The sequence below is a fragment of the Aphelocoma coerulescens genome, chromosome 2 (assembly GCF_041296385.1).
Source record: "Aphelocoma coerulescens isolate FSJ_1873_10779 chromosome 2, UR_Acoe_1.0, whole genome shotgun sequence".
Taxonomy (NCBI): Eukaryota; Metazoa; Chordata; class Aves; order Passeriformes; family Corvidae; genus Aphelocoma; species Aphelocoma coerulescens.
Genome location: NC_091015.1, coordinates 23115298 through 23133933, shown reverse-complemented (window position 1 = coordinate 23133933; position 18636 = coordinate 23115298). Strand labels below are relative to the sequence as shown.

General features: G+C 37.7%; 1 protein-coding gene across 4 annotated transcripts in view; it reads right to left on the bottom strand.

Moving 5' to 3' along the window:
* Positions 1 to 18636, bottom strand: part of CDK14 (cyclin dependent kinase 14) — a 334987-nt gene that overhangs the window by 156617 nt on the left and 159734 nt on the right. For all 4 annotated transcript variants that reach the window (XM_069006789.1, XM_069006790.1, XM_069006792.1 and 1 more), the window contains 2 exons: positions 13819 to 13881; positions 907 to 1030 (listed from right to left, as the gene is read on the bottom strand). In XM_069006789.1, coding sequence (XP_068862890.1) covers positions 907 to 1030; positions 13819 to 13881 — 187 coding nt within the window. The remainder of the gene's footprint in view (positions 1 to 906; positions 1031 to 13818; positions 13882 to 18636) is intronic.

Below are 18636 nucleotides of genomic sequence, written 5' to 3'. Positions count from 1 at the left end.
TACAGTAGCAGTGAAATTGCCAATTAGCACACAAGGTTTCCTCATTACTGCTGCTGCATGAAATGTGAAGCATGCTGTGGATAGCAGTCATAAAAATAAAAGACATTTTTAAAAAGCCAATAGGTCACTTTTTCAGCTTACTTCAGAAGTGCTGCTGGAATCAGTAACTGAGAAGCTGACCTACAAGAAAGAAAGAAATTCCTACAACCTTTTGTGAAAACCACTAAAGAAAAATATTGCCATTTTCCACATATGCATTCACAATGGTTTGCAGAGGAAAGAGTACTTGCCTTGGTGTAGCCACTAGAAAATGGCTTAAAAATTTAAAAGTAGGCCAAAGGGTAAGATTTCAGTGGATAATTTATCCTGACTTTATACTCCACATAAGGCTTCCCCACAAAGAACTAATGGACACTGAAAGCAGTCCAGGTGATCCTAGTGTCCTTTATTCTACAGAAGGAACACTTATTCTTGTGTCCTTCAGTCTCTTTCAATGACCATTTAATGAAAGTTAATCCAGATCTCCACAACCCTAGAGCTGCTTCCATAAAGTGATTGTGCTTTTCATACAGTCTGTATTTCCTCAGGTCTCTCTCCACTTTTTTCTTTTCTTTTTAAAGGTTTTTAATTCTAATGCAGAGGTCTCATGGTAAATAAAATGGAAATACTTTTAGCATTATCTTCCTTGAGAGAACCGGAGTAGGTATTTGTTTTTCACTTGCTCCCTTTTAATCAAGCATTTTGTTGACCATAATCAATTTCTTCACTCAGGAGAAAAATGTGCAATTATCTACAATGAAGAAGGTGTGTCTAAGGAATAGGGTTGGGGGGAAGAGAAATCAGTGGAACCATCTGTCTGACATTCCTACAACATTATAAGAGACTTGTAATTAACTGCTTGCCTACCAAAGTCTGCCAGCTTTAACTCCCCCGTGTCACTGATCAGAAGATTCTGTGGTTTCAGGTCCCTGTGCAAAATGTAACGCTGGTGGATGTAAGACAGTCCTCGCAGCAACTGAAATAAAAATAACTGAAAAAGAGGGGGACAAAAAATGACCTCTGTTAATATTTTGCATATAACCACAGGTGATTTCTTCACAATATGCAGGGTACTTGCACATTGCGGTAACATTGTGTCAGAATTCCTCCCAAACTGGCTAATTCCCACCCAAATTTAACACCATGAAATTTCCATCTGAAAAATACTTACTTTGCAAGGACTAAACCCAGCCTCCAAGCCCTACTATATCATAGATTCAATTTGCCTGCTTTAAAAAGAATGAGAGCAATACAACGATGTGCAGAAGGCTTGGTTTCTACCAAATTATAATTATATTCCATTTACCCACATGGCCTTAGAGATTAGGTGGTAGCCTGAAGACAGATGTGTATCTTCACTAATTATAGGAAACAACAGTACAGGGTGGATAGGGATGGGGAGATAAGGCTGGGGGATGGGACACTGAAGCTAAAACAAAGAAGAAATTAATAGTATAACAATAATGCCTGTGTACCCAAGGAAATCTGCAAGTACAATAGATTTTATCCTTCGAAGTTTATTTTAATGGGAGCTTCTTATGTATTTTTCATGAGGAAATCATAACTCTCACTGACCTAAAGATGACTTTTGAAACTTACTTGCAATAGTCTTTAAGGTAAATTTAGACAGAAACCTAACTCATCGTCTCCTGGTTTCTTAGAGTCCTTCCCCGAGCTCTATAAACGCTTACCCTTAAAACTAAGCATTACTATTGTGTATTTTGTAATTTACAATTATGAACAAAGAGCTGCATGAAGAAAATCTTTTGTCCTTCCCTTTTCATCTCCCCCATGCATCATTCTCCCGCATCCTTCCAGACACTTGCTGTGATAGGCTATGTTAACCTTCACGGGTTTTGTCAGTACAGAGTGAATGAACTCCCAGGAGTTTTCTTTGCAGTTATGAAGAACCTATCCTAATGTAGAGACCCTTCCTATTGCCTGAAATATTTTAAGAAATACTTCAGTTTCTAAATGGGAATACAAAATTCCCTTCCAAAGCTAAACATGGAGGATTCAAGAGCAGATATGGACTTTGTGCCTCACAGCTCAGAGGACAGTGAAACGTGCTCTCTAGGAAGATGTGGAAACCACACCAAAGATTTGGGAAAAGTCAGGCACACGAGAATTTCTAATTAACTTGCAACACAAGTATCCTATTTAGTGATTACTGAAGTGAAGAGACACTATAAAAAGGGTTACAAAATCTGATTATAGAAGAGCATAAAGGCTGACATGAAAGAAACAGAAATGTCATGTTACTGAAGTTGAAATGAATTTAATTGCATTTCATTTTTTCCCTGAGTGCAGACACAATACACTCTGTGTTTAGCTATTTAGCCAGGGCCCAAAGAGCCATATCAATCACCTTCTTGCCAGGGTTGGGTCTAACAGTGTGCTGAGGAAACCTAAGAGCAAAATACAGAAACAAAGAATAGCAGGAAAGTCATAAGTAACATGCACATTCCTTTTTGAATTGTGGTTAAAGTGGAATTCATGGTACATAAAAACTATTTTAATAAGAGCAAGAAGCAGAAATGGCTTTCATTACAGCCTGAAAATATCAATTAAATTCTATTAAATTACTTCAAAATAATATATTTTTTAAAATAAAAAGGCGGGCAAAATAACCAGTTTGCTAGGCTAAGTCAATGGCATTTAACTTCAAACATTATTTTTAAATATGCAAAGAAATTTCAATTATCATGGTAGCTTACAGCACTGTAATCTTTGTAATAACTCAAAATATATTTATTAAAGTCTTTCACTTGGCTTTAGTGGAAAGAGTCAAGTGATTTGACACGATGTGCTAAAAAAAATGCCCAACAACTTCACAGCTAAACAGAATAAACATCTGCTCCTGAGGACAGCTTTGGAATGTAGTTTTATTCCAAACTTGTAGACATGCTGTACTCATTAAGTACTTCGACAAAAGTTAATTAATTCACTCACACCTCCTTCGAGGAAGATGATGAAAGAGAAGGGGGAAAGAAAACCTTTCTGAATTCATTACAGGGTAAACTCAGATATCGTTTTGCTGCTTTCTCTTCTTCTCTTCCCCTTTGTTTCCCCAGCTTTCCCGGTGTTTTCATGAGTCTGGGTGAGTGTACAACCTCGAATTTCTGAATTCATTACAGGGTAAACTCAGATACTGTTTTGCTGATTTCTCTCCTTCTCTTCCCCTTTGTTTTAATTTGTCAATATTAAATGTGAAAAGATTTACGTGAACACAAGCCTAACATCTGGCAGCAAAGCATTCTGCAAACCACAGGCCCTGTGTGATTGGTTCGGATGAGAAAACACCAAGGGAGGCCTCTCCATTTCCAACGATTCCCCACTCCACATAAAGAAAAGATGAATTGGAAAAAACTATTTCTGATTTCTCACAAAGCACTTCTGCCCTCTCACAGTCAAGTTCCCTCTCCTGATCTTGAGAAAAGCTTTCTCCAAGAAACTCCTTCTCTTTCCAGACTATCTGCATTACCTTCACAAGGACAAAAATGAATCCTAGGTGAGGTACAATCAATCCTTACCCATACACCAAATCTGAAATCAACAAAGCCCCTCTCATGGTCATACTTTCATCTTGCTTGCTCCTTCCTCCACCTCACTCAATTCCAATCACCATGAAAGCTCAGCCTGGGGCTTTTGCAGGGGGTTTTGAACAAGCAGCTGAACTGCCATTTTCCAAGGCCCCAGGATGGCAGCCCTGCAGACCAGAGGACAACTCTAAAAGGAGTCAATGGCAAATTCAATATGTGTTTCAACAGGTTGGTTATGATGGTAAAAACAACACAGATTTGTAGCTCTTTAGTTTTTATGTTGGTAATTTTAATATTTGCATGGTCATACACAAGACTGTATAGGTACTGAATAACCTGCAATAAACAAACTAAGGCATTATTAAGTAAGAAATTGTATGTGTACAGTTTCTAGCTTATTAGTAAGAACAAAGGTTTTGGTAATAAAATAGGCTCACAAAATGTCAAAGGTCATTGTGGTGAGAGTTGAAAAAGACAGAAAACAGGACAGGGATTTGTCCCTCGAAGTCAGGTTTTCAGCAAAGCTTAACATTAGGAAGCTCAAGACTTTATGTTCAGACAAAAAACCTAACACTTGTGGCTTCAACTCTTGCTTATTTATTATAGCCATTAAAAATTACCTTTTTTCCCCTGACTGTTACGCAGCTCTCACTTTAATGAGCAACATATTTTAATGAAGACTTTTCATCAGCAGCAAGAAAAATGCATGCAGGTCAAAGCTAACTCAGGGTTTATGGACTGTGATATTAAAAGAACATTAGCAGTACTTAAAACTTACAAGAGGAAGCCCTCAACTCCACAAAGGGGTGAGTTAGTACCTAAATAGTCCTCCAAGTGTAATGCTTGGATAGCCATTTGAACTATATGCAACATTTGACCAAATGCCCATAGTAGTTATAAAATACTATATTTGCTGAGCAACTTTTAGCTGTCTGGATGAACAGCCCAGCTTTCCTGGTGTTGTCATGAGTCTGGGTCAGTGTACAACCTCGAGCCTTACATGCAGGCATCCAATGGCTGCCTGGTGGCCCACATGCTCCAGAATGCTTTACTGTCTGCTGGCCTCTGAACAAGCTTGTAAGTTAGACACTGACACAAGCCATGCAAAACACATCTAAAGGGTGGGATTGAGAGCAGCTAACACTGTCTGACTTAGGTGCAGAAACCTCTTTCCAGTCTATTGATAAAGGGAACACATGTACAAGTCACGTGTGTCACTCAGATGACTCCATACAGTTGCCCTCCATTCCCACAGATGGTAGAGAGTTTCTGGCAAGGGATACTGGGGTAAGTGAAAAGCAGAAATTCACAACATGCCTGGGGAGATTCTCCAGAAAACGTACCATTTTCACACAGTCTCTGCTGAGGCACTGAGGACCCCAATGACAGAAAGGATGCTTGCCAAGAGGACAGAATAATGATGCCTGTGGGGGGCTTTTTTAAGTCTTTCTGTGATGGCACGGAGGGATTTCTAAACTATTTTCTGCGTTTCGCTCCCTTAATTTATGTTGTATTGTGGGAATAGGAGACTTGGCCCTAGATACAGAAGTAGAAAGCTACACAGAACTAGAAAGCTACAAAGAACTTCTTAGTTTACAGAAGATGCACAAAACTCTTGGTTCTGCTCTCTTGAAAGTGAAAGACTGCAAAAAAAAGCTGAGATAATCTGGAAAAGGAGTTAACATTATTTCAGAAGAAAGCTGAAAGCAAGCCTGAATTAATGTGTCTTTCCTTTAGCAAGCTTGTACTGCTCTATTGGTTACTTTTGAAAAACAATACACAATCCCACACAAGTTTTATTATCACCCATCACTGATTACACAAATGCTCCTGCTTGCTCTGTGCATCAAAGCATACTGTCTGGGTATCACACAATCATCTGAATTCCCAAGTGTGTATTCAGCATCAATCAAATCGTATTCAGTCTTAATAGGCCATCAAATCTAAAAATACCAGAGGAAGAAACCAAACTTGGGACATCCTATCTCAAGCTTGCAATCAGTGAAGTTCTCCCTATCATCCAGAGGATAGTATAGGCGTCTGTAGATTATTGACTGTTTAAAAAGGCAAAAGGAGGTAATAAATCACTACAGTGCCATCTCCCAGCCTTGGAAATAAAAGCAACCAAACACATTACTGAGTTCCATTTGGGTTAACTAGACTATTTGGGAGTTTTAGAACTACCTGTTTTAAAACATTAACATAAGAAAAAACTACCTGGTAATACGTACTATCACAGAAGCAATGAGAAATGTCCCTCTGTGACTTCTGCTAGCATGTCAAAAGCTCATCAAGCACAATCTTTTTTATCACTCTTGGTTTGCTATTCATTCCCCTCTTTTCAACCAGGATAATAACCATGAGATAAAATCCAACTTTTCCCTTCTAACTATATCCTGGGGAAATACTGTCCTTTTTAGGTCATAGCTTTGTAGGCTCTGTTGCTTAAATTGTCAGAAGAAGTTCCAGGAACAAAGCATTGACTTGAGACAAATTTGCATCCCTACGAATAAGTAAAATCTGAAAAAAAACCTATTAGCTGTTTGAATCTGCATGATTTCCAGGATCATAATCAGTTTTATCTCACTAAAAGGCTTCTCCTATCTGACTTCCCTGGAATCAGCTGAGTTCTCTCCAAAAGAATTTTAAAATAATTCACTCTAAAATGCATTTATAAAGGCTTCTAACTTGCTCCTGCATTCCTTACACAAGTGTCTTACCAAAGGCAATGTCACACAGAAATACATATGATACAGCCACCAGCAATGTGCATCACAGCATTGCTTAAAACAATATATATGTACAGATTTTTCCACTAATTTGCAGCAGAACTGCAAAGGAAAGAGATTGGAATGTGTTCATTTGCTAACTTCTATTCTCTTTGATGCTCTTTTAATCATTTTTTGTCCCCTCTGGGTACTACTACAGTCATTTGCAATGAGGAAGGTGTGCTTAATTAACTGAGTATAAAGACAGTCCCTTATGATCAGTTATAGTCGTCTGCTAATGTTCAGTAAGTGGAAGACTCAGGTTTTTTTCTTCTGAATGGCAAAAGTAAGAATAAATTCAGTATAATTGAATCTGCTTTTTTAACTTTCATCAACTCACTTCCATGATAAACTAGGTCAGAGTGGCAATTGTTGCCTCACTGATTTAAAAAATTTTAGTGTTCTCTTTCTCCCTACAATATGTATGTTTTCTTGCCATATATGAATCATGAAGATCATACAGACAATAAATTACAAGTGCACTTATGAAAGTGACATTCTTCTAGCATGAATTTTAACACACTAATGAAGATTCTGCATTAACTGTTCACAGTTGTGCATATTATCAAATCATTAAGTGACAAGACTGACATGAAGTAGAGTGAAATGCTGATGCCATATTTAATGCCTGATAACTAAAAAGTCTAATTTAAATAATCAATTCTCAATGCCATGTGTAAAAGACGACCTTAATTTGGCATAACATTATTCTGTCTGCTGCACACCTGCTTGTTCACTGAATGAGGAATGAAAAATAGCAACTTCTCAACCACGTTAAACAGCATGGCTTCTTACTTAACATATCTGCTGAAATACACTTTTAATTCAACTTCACATCACCAGCATGACCAATTTTAGTGATTAGAAGTGAGATTTCAAAAGCATTACATTAGTTAGATTTGCTTCCAGTAACAACGGATAAAATTAAAAGGACCACCACAGCAGGTTTTCACCTCAGAGTAAAAGACTGTTTTCTGCAAATCCCAGTGAGTCAATGACATGAAAATTCATCACAGCTGGATCTATTACCAGATTTTAACTGCCCACTTCCTGTGCACCTAAGTCTATGGCACTCAACCTCCTGGTCAGACACCTCTAGTTACACACAGGTGCTCACAGGCTGCAGCTTTCCCCACATCATGTAACACGTATTTGTCACATGGGGATGCAGGACTGGCCGTGTATCCAACATATGTCTCCCCACAGAAAAAGGGGGAACAAAAACCTCCTGTCCATGCTACAGATGTTGATACAATCACACAATGGAAAGAAAACAGAAACATGATAGGGAAGCCTACATTGTTAACACAACTGCAACCTAAAACCCAAAGCATTTTTATCCTACTTTTCAGATACTATGCGTTTCTAACAAGCACATGGGTTTCTATCTTACTAATAATAAAAGCAGCTACTGCTCAGCAAGAGCCAGTATGCAATGCTCTGCTACTGCCAAAGTTCAAGCAGCTTCACTTAAGTGCAGTAAACCTCACATGGATAGGACACAGGAGCTGCCTAATCCTTGCATGTTCTGAATGCTTCCCTCCCCTTTGTGCTTCAGATCATCCTAAAGCTGTAATCAGTTCAGTGATAAATATTCATGCTTACAGAAGAAATCAGATGACAACTACCCTATGGCTTTGACTCAGATTATTAGTTTTCACATTAGTGATTAAACACCAAAATTACTCATCTGACAAAAACAGATTCAACTTTAAAAACTGCAACCCTTAGTTAAGGACAATGTTCACAGTGCTGCAGTACAGAGAGGAATACATGAATACCATAAATGACTAAGTGCCAGAGATTTCAGATAATATCAGATAGCAATCAGTATATTTCAATATTTTCAATACAGTGTGGTAGAGAACAGCATCAAACCCTTGGTTTAATAAATCCAATATTTTTATAATGTCTGGGGGTTTTTTAACTGTATAGTTGCTATAAAGTTGACTGACCTCTTCTTGAGCATTCAGCACCGAAAAATGTTGCAGCATCCCATTATGTCTCACTAATATCTATTACATTCCTTTTCAAATATTTTTTAGAAGTTTTAAGACAAACTAATTACATTTTTTTTGCTGAAACATAAGCATGTTTTACAGAGATTATTGGGCTGCCCTAGGGAAACTTAGTACCCAAATTCCAATCCACATTTTTCCATATAGCCTGACTCAGTATTATAGTGATAAAACACATTTTGAAAGGTTGTGGCAGGGGTAGGGCTTAGTTAGTTGAGGTTTTGCTTCAAAAATATTAATCCATTCTGCACAAAAGACTGCTGTGCCCTGCTTCCTAGGAGAAAGGAAGTCTCAAAAGTGAGATAGGTAAGAGCTGAAGACTTGAAAGCTCCTGGGAGAAGGCTAAATATTCTTGTTCCCTGCATGCAAAGCTCAACAAGAGGGTCTGCCTGTTTCTTATCACTTTTTAGCCCTAGGAAGAAAAAAGGTGCCCAGGGAGAAGAACAAATCAGTGCAGCAATATTATATAGAATAAGAACAAACTGGAAGTTCCTTCCCCCTCTGGTCACAGCAGACTACAGCAGGCTTCCAAGTTGCCTGAAGTGAGAGATTTTGAGAGTGATTAAGAAACAGGGACAGCTTTTCTCTGGTTGACAACCCATTGTCATTCAGGCTGGTGTTGCATGGATTAAGGAACAGTGGGTCAGGGGCAAGTGCCTTTTTATATTGCCAAAGATGGTTTTTTTTCTGTCAAATGCTCACGCAAATCGATATTACCTCTAACACTGCAAGTAGAAGAAAAAAGGCAGAGAGAAAAAAAATTCAGGATGCTTTTCTCAAAAGTCTACAGCTATCTCAAGGCTGCACCACTAATTAAGAAGCAAATCAGCTTTCATTAATGGATTTATTTTTAAGGCAGCGATGCAAACAAGCAATGCAGGCATGACAGATGCATGTCTTTGCTCCACTTATTCTACTAGTAATAGGAGTTACAGTAAACAAACTCAACTAGAAAATAAATGCATCAAGGCATAAAGAGGAATTTATGTGCATTACTGGGAATGTAATAACATGGAGTAAAAGTTAAAATAAAGGTGATGCTTCAAAGATTAGAAGAAGCTAAGAACAGTTACATTTTCACAGGACATGATGAAATGCACAAATAAAAATATACTTAAAAATTAAACTATGAATTTACAAAATGAGAGCCATTTATGGACAGCTGCAAACAAAGGCTCAGGAGAACCAAGAAGGTAAGACAAAAGACTGGTGGAAATAGTCCTGTACCAGATGGAAAGGGACATAAATCAGAATGAAGATCATAACAAAAAAAAAAAAAAAATCACTGGTAGGGTCAACTAGTTGCTCTGACCCATTAGAGTTCCTCCTGTAGGAAGCAACCCAGATGTTCCAACTGAGCATGGACTATCTCTAAAGGCTGCAACAGCTGTAGGGAAGAATGCCAGGAGTACAGATTTCAGTCTGGGTCAGGAGGAACAGCATGGGGAGAGTCAGGAGCAAATCTTGTACCTCAGTTTGCCACAGCACATTTTGCATCTTGGCAAGTCCCACAGGACACACATATAAATCAATTCCTATTTCCAGTCATGGACAAGGCTGCAGCGGTAGCTTCCAGCAGAAACATAATTATATGTGGGGCCATGTATTTAAGATTTATTGCTTGGCTTCAGTTATGGAAAAACTGAGAAAGACATCTTTAAAACCAGACAAGAGAAGATGAGGCCATGCCTACTACACAGGGACTTATTAACTGATTACCTTTCCTCTCAACATCTCTAACACCATACACAGTATATTAGTATACAGTTATAAATAAGTGGTAGGCGTGCAAGTTTGTTAGCTACCAAAGGTGTAAATAATTGTGTATTTGGAGCTAATGTATTTTGCAGAATATATGGACTGAAATAACTGCTTTATGCCAATTTCCCTTCCAGCTGATGAAGCTGTTTCAGGTACCTAACCACGTTTATGTCATCAGGATAACTGGTTTAACATTATCAGGGATAGGCATTTTTAAAACAACATCTCAGCTTCACACACAAATTCCTTGAAGGGAATTTAAAGCCTGATGTTATTTGTAAGACTTGTGCCTCCATCCATGAATTAGAAAATCCTGAAATCATTATGTGTCAATACATAAAATTATTAATACATACCAATAAAAATGCTAAACCTAATACTTTGGGAAGCAATATTGTTTTATTCGCCTAAGCATATTGTCCCCTGACTTCTACAACTGTCAGCTGAGACATTCTTCTTTATACTTCCACATCTTATAATATCCTGCTTAGTCTTTATCTAAAATAGTTAAGTGACAGCAAATAGCCTATTTAAAACCACAAATAAAAGCAGTGTCAAACACAACACCTGAGGGCACAGCAATATGCGTGTCCATCAAAGTAATTTGGATTTTTATTCTATTTACAATTTTTCATTTAAAAGTAAGCCTGAGGGAACAAACATTGTCTTTAGCTTGCAAATACGGAGAAAACTCAGAAATATAATTAGACTGAAGATACTCTATAGAAACCAAGATGTAAGTAAATAATGTTTTTCCTTCTGCCTTCCTATAAAATACTATTTTACAAGAACTACTGTACGTATTCTTTGGAAAAAGAAAGATGTGTGATTATTTGGGTTTGTATTTATAATAACTGGCAACAAGCCAGAAAGGAATATCCATCAATAGGCAATACTTTCCTCAAGAACAGAATTAAATGGCAGGGGGTCTTTTGTCATACTGAGAGACCATCAATGGCTTAATCCCACAGGTTAGCCCCAGAGAGCCGAGACTAATTTATTGCTACTGGAATATAATTGCTCAACTGGAAGCTTTTTAAGTGGATTTAGGGATCACATAACCACTGATTCTGAACAAACACTGTCCAAAAGTCTGACTAAAAGTGAAATTACTGAGGAACCTCTAGAAAGGAGGGGCTGGCAGCAAGAGAAGGCTAATTAATATGGCTCAGCTCAACCCTTAGAAATCAGCTGTGGATCCAAACAGACAACTTTGTCCAGAAGCTAAAACCAAAACAGGTGGCAAAGTCTCAGATCCCCAAGTGCATAATTCAACAAACTGAGTACAGCACAACAAAGCATTAAAATGAAATGGTTATGAAACAACCATCTTACTTCCTCTGAAACAAAAGAACAGAACAAGCTTTTAGTTTGGCATGCTGGTGAAGGTCTGGGAATTTTTAGCATATGTGACTAGGTTTCTGTCCTCCCAGCTAAAGAAATCACTCTCTTGGGATATTTTTCACTCAGCTTTGAGAGCAGGTATTGCACTGAAAATCCCAAGCAGGCTGATTCACTCACTAAAATGGTAGGACCTCAAATTGTCATGCCTGGTTTTAATAATTACTGTGCAGTTAAGGCTAGCCTTTGCTGCCGGCCTGGCAAGAGAATCTACCAAATATATATAACTGATTTTAATCAATATTATTTAAGAGAAAAAAAAGTTAATTGTTCAACAGGATTGCTCGTTTCATCTGTGGATTGAAGTTCCATCTGCTCCAACTTCCAATTTTTTTTTCGTACTCCTCCCTCCCCCCCATCCCCGCTGAGTTTACTTTTATTAATAATCTCCATTGGGACTTTAAAAAATTTGAACCAGCAGTACATCAGGATTCTATACTTAGCTACTCAAATAAATATTTCTAATGTGTCTATAAGCATCAAAAATGTTGCTGAGCACTGTTAGATGGTACAGATAGCCACAGGAATACATGCAGCAAAATCTGAAAGGGAAATGCTGCTTCTTCAGTTCCCTCTGAGGCTCCTGTTTTAAGAGACAGGTTTCTCAGAATTTAGAGGAATGACACACTAGCAAGCCCAGCTATCTGTCTATATCCATCCTGCTCAAAGACAAGCTCACTGGGCCCTGATATGATGAAATAAAAGTACAATTATGTGAATTATGGCATCTTTTTTAGCAGGGAACAATTACAGCCACATCGACTACTGCATATCAGAGCTCGAGCTACACAGCACTACAGCCTTGGAGTAAGACTTACAAATCTGAAGCAGCACAAAGAACTTTCAAAGCCAGTCTTCACTTATCCCAAAACTCAGAGAAATGAACATAAAAGTATCCACACGGGGAAATGAAACACAACCCCCTGGTTTTAACAAGCACATTCAACACCTGAAACTCTGCTTAGGAAACTGAGCAGTGAAGAATGCTCAGAAGTTTTAGGGGTTGAAAAGCAGGTCCATCCTCACCCCCTTTACTGCCACACTCATGGAGCCCTGTGAAGCTGGTAATGGGAGGAGACCCTGCCCATGCTAGTGAAATGTCTCAGTAACAGACATTACAAGGATACTATCTTGCAGCATACACACCATGTGTTTTCAAAAATAACTTTTTTTCTTTTTTTTTTTTTTTTTTTGGCCAAATATATGCACTAAGGAGGAATTTTCCTTGGTTTTGTAGATGGCAGTAATTCTAATCTCAATTCATATGTTGTAGATGCCACTTTTCATTCAAAGAACACAGAAAATTAATGAAGCTACATGATGTGCAACAATGATCAGCTACTGCAGAAGAAAAAAATACTTCCTCTTTTTAATTTTTTTTTTTTTTTTTTAAACCAAACAGGCCTTCTGACTTTTCCAGAAAAGAGACAGTTTTCATGAACTTCTGCATTTCTGTAAGTTAAATACTGGAATAAAGTTCTCAGTATGACAAGTGAAGACTTAAACACTTCCAAAGTAGAACAACAATGGGAAAGATGTCAAAGTGCAAGACAAGTGTAACAAATATCCTCTGAGTTATCTATACACACACGACACATTCTGCATGTCTGGTTGGCTTCCATTTGATGCTAAAATCATTTGGCTGACTTCCCAAATAGTAACTGGATCAAGTCTCTACGCATCTATCTTTCCATCAAATCCCTAATAAACTCTCTCTTTCTTGTGTGATGATTCTCAGTATCTACCTTAGAAGGAAAAAAAATTTCCAAAGTGAGATCAGCTACAAAAATGCTGATCTGATCCATGCAAGCAAGCAAAAAGGTTAGGGAAGATTTTATATGTCCATATAAAAAGCAGTACAATTCAGCTAATATAATTAATTATAGTTCCCTTAAACTTGGTGAACCCACACTGACTTACCTAACTGCAGATCTAGCACTGACAGCCTAAAGCATATTTACCCTGGGGTTTTAGGGCAGTATTGTCTTAAGAACAAGTGTTCAAATGGAGGGGAGGGATTACCAACACTGTTAACAGCATTCACTAATATATTTTGGCTCTGAGTCAATTTCAAAAATTTCAGAAGTTCTGTTGTGGGTATGCTCAAATACTCAAATACTTGAATTTGTAATTAGTTTTAAAGAAAACAAATACTTAAAAATACAGTTCATATGCCAGTCATTTTCCCTTTAGCTAGCAATCAGTTTCTATGAAACAACTGGCATGACATTTTTTGCAAAGTTACTGCTACTGCATTTGCCTTGAATGTGTGCTCTTTTTGACTCTTACCTTCACATTCTCTGGATGAAGCCCTCCAGGGTGTTTGTCCATGTACTGACATAAATCAGTGTGCTAAAAGAAAGTCAGATGGAGAAAACTGTATTAATATCTGTATGACTGCAGCAGTAAATACTCCTCTATTTAGGAGTGGACAGAACAAATGGAAAATAAGATTTTTTTTTCAGTCACACATGTGCAAACACACACATGTACGTTTACACTAATTTTATTTAACAGCTTTGATAACTGATATGAATATTCAACAAATGCAAATTAGTTTTTTTTTTCTAACACCCTGCATTTGGTAGATTAATTACCTGAATTTTAATATAATTCTAAAACTTGTAAGGATGGTATCACCATCAACACCACAAAGATAATATCTAGACAGAAGACGAAGAACCTAAAGGGATAATCTCACATTCAGCTCTCGTTGTTCACATTAAAACATTGCCTTTTAAATATAATTTTATAGTGATTCTAGATTAAGATGGCATAAAGGTTTAGAAAATAAAACTGAAAGGCATTGCATATGAGAGTACTGAATGATACTTTCCAGCTCAAAAAGAAGCACATATTAAGGACATGTACAGCCATTAAATACAGATACTTTAGGAAAGAGCTTCATGGAAAATTCAAATCTAAGTTTTCACTTAATTTTCTATATTCACTTCATTCACCTATATTTCCAGCAAAAATAGCAGAAAATCTCTTCAAAGAAAAAAAAAAAAAGAAGGTTTGCAATGTATAGATGAGTGTTATTTTTAATATATAAATATTTATAGCTTTTACTATGGAAACACTTTTCTCTGAATTCTTCTCTTACATTTCTACACATCAGCAGCATGGTTTCAGTCAAGTGGCATATTGCTTCTCTGATGTGCTTGCACAACTCAGCTTCTGGAATTATGCTCAAAATAAAAAAGCAAAAATATGCACTTGATTAACCAGCAAATACTCAGAGACAGACGCTGCCTTCCATATCTGGTTTCTGAACATCTGGTAAAAATCACCCAACATTCCTTGAAAAGCTACTTGGCAATACCTGCCTCACATACACAACAGCCCAATTAAATACAGGGAGTTTTCAAAGTGAGAGTTTTGGACAAAAGTTGCCTTCCACATAGCAGAATGGTCTCTCTGAGCAACATTTCCCAAACCAGGAGGCATTCTTTAGTTCTCTTTTTCAGATTTATAGAGATACATCAGAGAGTTCACACCCAAGACACAAAATTTTTTCTAGCCACAATCATCTGAAGATCGCTTCTGAAATCACAAACTACAAAAACACACTGTGCATGTAGAATTAACATTGCAAAGACATAAGATGCACAGGATGACTAGGCTCTGCACTAGAAAAATTATTTTCAGGAATTCCTACATGGCTTCAAGAGAGTGAGAGTCCTGACTGCAGGAAATTGCTTGAATCCCAAAATGAACAGCATGTGTATCACAAGGGCAGAGGGCATGCTCAAACAGGGAAACCACACTAAATACAACAAAACAGAGATTATTCCAAAATGCAAGATACAGCCAGCAATTCTTCAATTTATAGTTTACAAATTAGAATGCATTTACAGAGAAAATTTAAAGATAAATTTAAAATATTCTACCAGTGAATTGTTAGTATCAAAGAAGTGCATTTTGCATAAAGACTCTTAAGTTTAAAGACTTATTCCTCATTTCTGTAACATCTTTAACCTTAACATACATATTCCTCTTCCAATCTCCCAATTAGTTTTCTGGGTCTGCATAAATAAACCATGCCACAAATGTACCAGTCACCCTTCAGTATGCATCACCACATTGTACATTTTTGTCTTGTTTACTGTATCAACACCAAGAAAACATGCTTAAACAAGGTCGTTGGCTAACCTTGTCATTTGTTTTGATAAACTAACAGTACTAATCCCAGCACAAGAGTCTGCCTTAACATCAGCTGAAACACCATTACTACAAGTGATGTCTAGTGTCAAATAAGAAATTTGTGGGAATTCACTCATTTTACTGGGTTGTCTGTTATTGAAGAGAAATGTCAGTCTTTGAATAGTGCTAGCACCTGCAGTACTCAAGAGAAATTTTTAAAAAAGCCAGAAATTTCACTTTAGAAAGCCCATTAGGGTGGCCAGGGAAGCACTGTCCCATCCTCAGATGCAGCCATCGCAGCCCCTGAGCACAGCACTCCCCCTCGCGTGGGCTGGCTCAAGGAATGATCATTTCCTCCCAGCTCATTCTTTCAGCCTTTGTGAGCAACAGATAACCTGGTAGGTGGGAAGTTTATTGCCTCCTTCGTCTTCTACTGATTTCTATGATTTGCAACAGGTCAGCTGACAGAAACCAGATCAGAGAAGACAAACCCAGTGTTACTTCTGAAGGCCCCTTCCTGAAGCCCCACCACAGCAGCTGCGCACTAACTGCGTATTTTTATTCGCCAAAAGCTTTTCATCCTATTCAGAGTCACAACACTAGGAATAGCAATGTCATATTTTTTATTTCCAATGTACTTGTAATAAATGGTGAAGATAACCCCATTTTCTCATATTTCAGTTACCATTTGGATGCATTTTCTCCATACAGAAACATCAATGACACTGTGTTTGTGTTATCCATCATTATTCTTCCTAACCTGAGGAACTACAACTGGGAGCCTAAAATAACCGTCTGCCATCAGTTTAACCTTCAAAACCTTCAAAAACTGACTGAATACATCTACCTAAAATTCAATGTAAGCAGCAATTTCCTCAGAATCCTGGAAACCTTACAGAGTCAATTGTGCTGCAGTCTCTTGGCATTTATTTATTTCCTTACACACACACACTACAGACACAGAGGAATCTCTACCAAACCTTCATTCAGATGGGGAAGAGAAATTGAATGCCTTTTCTGTTCAAATCTTTCAACAGTTTGCTTTCATAAAACTGAGAGTCCTTCTCATAAAAGTAACTAAACATTATGGTAAGAACTGTGGAAGCAACTTAAAATGTTAGAGTACATTGCTCCCCACTTTAAAAAAAAGAAGGTGGCAGCAAAGCAAAGGCAGCATCAGCTGCTCCTCTTTTCCCAAGGTAGGGACTCAATGCACAGTGAATTAAACATTAGTACAGCCAGGAAGACTGACAGTGCTGCAGAGACAGCTCTTTCTAAACCTGTTTTCCCTTTTGGCAGCCAAACTGTCTGCTCCAGTGCTTGTGTGCACAACTGACATTGAAGAAGACAACATGAATGCAAGTTTCAGGAAAGCATAAAAGAAAACAAGAGAGCAAGCTGGATGAAAGCAGTTTTCTAATGGTATTCCATGAAATTTGTACCATATAGATGAATGGAGTCCTTTTCTTCATGTCGTATTTCAAGGTGGAAAATAACATGCTTTCCCAAGTGGAAGAGTGGCTGCAAATACAGTCTACCCATACTCTGACACTGAAATCTTTCCTGCAGTCACCACCCTGATCTAATGAAATATATACCCTGAAGGAAAACTCAAGATACAATTACATATTGGCAATAACATAAAACTATACTGAAACAAGGATCAAACACAAGAAACAGACCAACCAATACACCTTTTGCAGTCCATTCTGCACTGTCTCAGAGGGTGAGGGCACCTCACAAGGAAGCAGTATACACCAGGAATGCAGTACAGAGACTTCCAAGTAATTGCACACATTCTGATCCCAAGTGGACCTGGCTAGACCAATTCTGCTTTGAGCTAGATTTTAACAGCTCTATCAGCCATACTGTTAATCCCCAACACACAAAAATCACCAAAGTAATACCATGCTGACAGAACATTTGATATTTTAGTTTAAGTTCGAAATCACATTAGTTCCTGCTCTTTACGCTCCACCAGTTTACCCACGCCTATATGTACAAATATTTCATTAGCACTCCTCTGCTCATAATAGCTACACAAAAAACAATGAACAGGGATAAATCAAGTTTCTGTAGAGAAGAACTTGAAAGCTAGGAAAGTCCAGAATTAATGGGGTTTATCCAACCTTCTATTTGTTTCCCCATTAAATGTACATTATGATAACTCTTAAAAGGTGTAATGTAATCACATACTTTTTTTCCTTCCCAGGATTAGACATAGTCATTGAACAGAATAGGAGACACTTGATTAAAAAATAGCTGTGCTGTTTTATGGTTGGGAGTTTTTTTTCTATTCTCAAATAGCTTGCAGTGTCTGGCTTTTTTACTACTTTGAAGACAGAAATAACCTCACAGGTTTTTCTACCCTGCTTATTGCTATGCTACTGACACACTTTACAAACATAGAATAATTTCATAGCAGTGCACGGGACATAAGGCATTACTTCCTTTTATTGGACAGGGAATTGAACCAAAGACAAAAAAAAATCCTAAAAATCACTGATCTGGGCAATTCTAGTCAAAGAATGTTGGTTTTAACTTTTCAGAGTATTTGGCACTATTTAGCCTTTTGTGTTTTGACTGACTGTGGTGGTAATGAAAGATATTCTGGTGTTCAAATGCATCCTTCACTCACACACACACCCTCTTCCTGTTCTCTATCTCTGACGGACAAGGTGGTTTGTCCTAAGCTAAGAACACCAGGTGGGCATTGCAGAAGGAACTGTCTGGATGCTCGCATTCCAGAGATGGGGAAGCTGATATGTTGTTATTGACTTAGGTGCACACTGGCTTGAAAAAGAGTATAAAATGCACTGGTAATATTTAAATATTTAAATGTTATTATTAACAATAAATCTAATCATAATCATCCACCTAATCATTGTGTCCTTTTCATGCCTGGCTGAAAACCTTGTCTCAACTACTCTGCAACACTGGCTTCAGTTACAGCTGTAAATG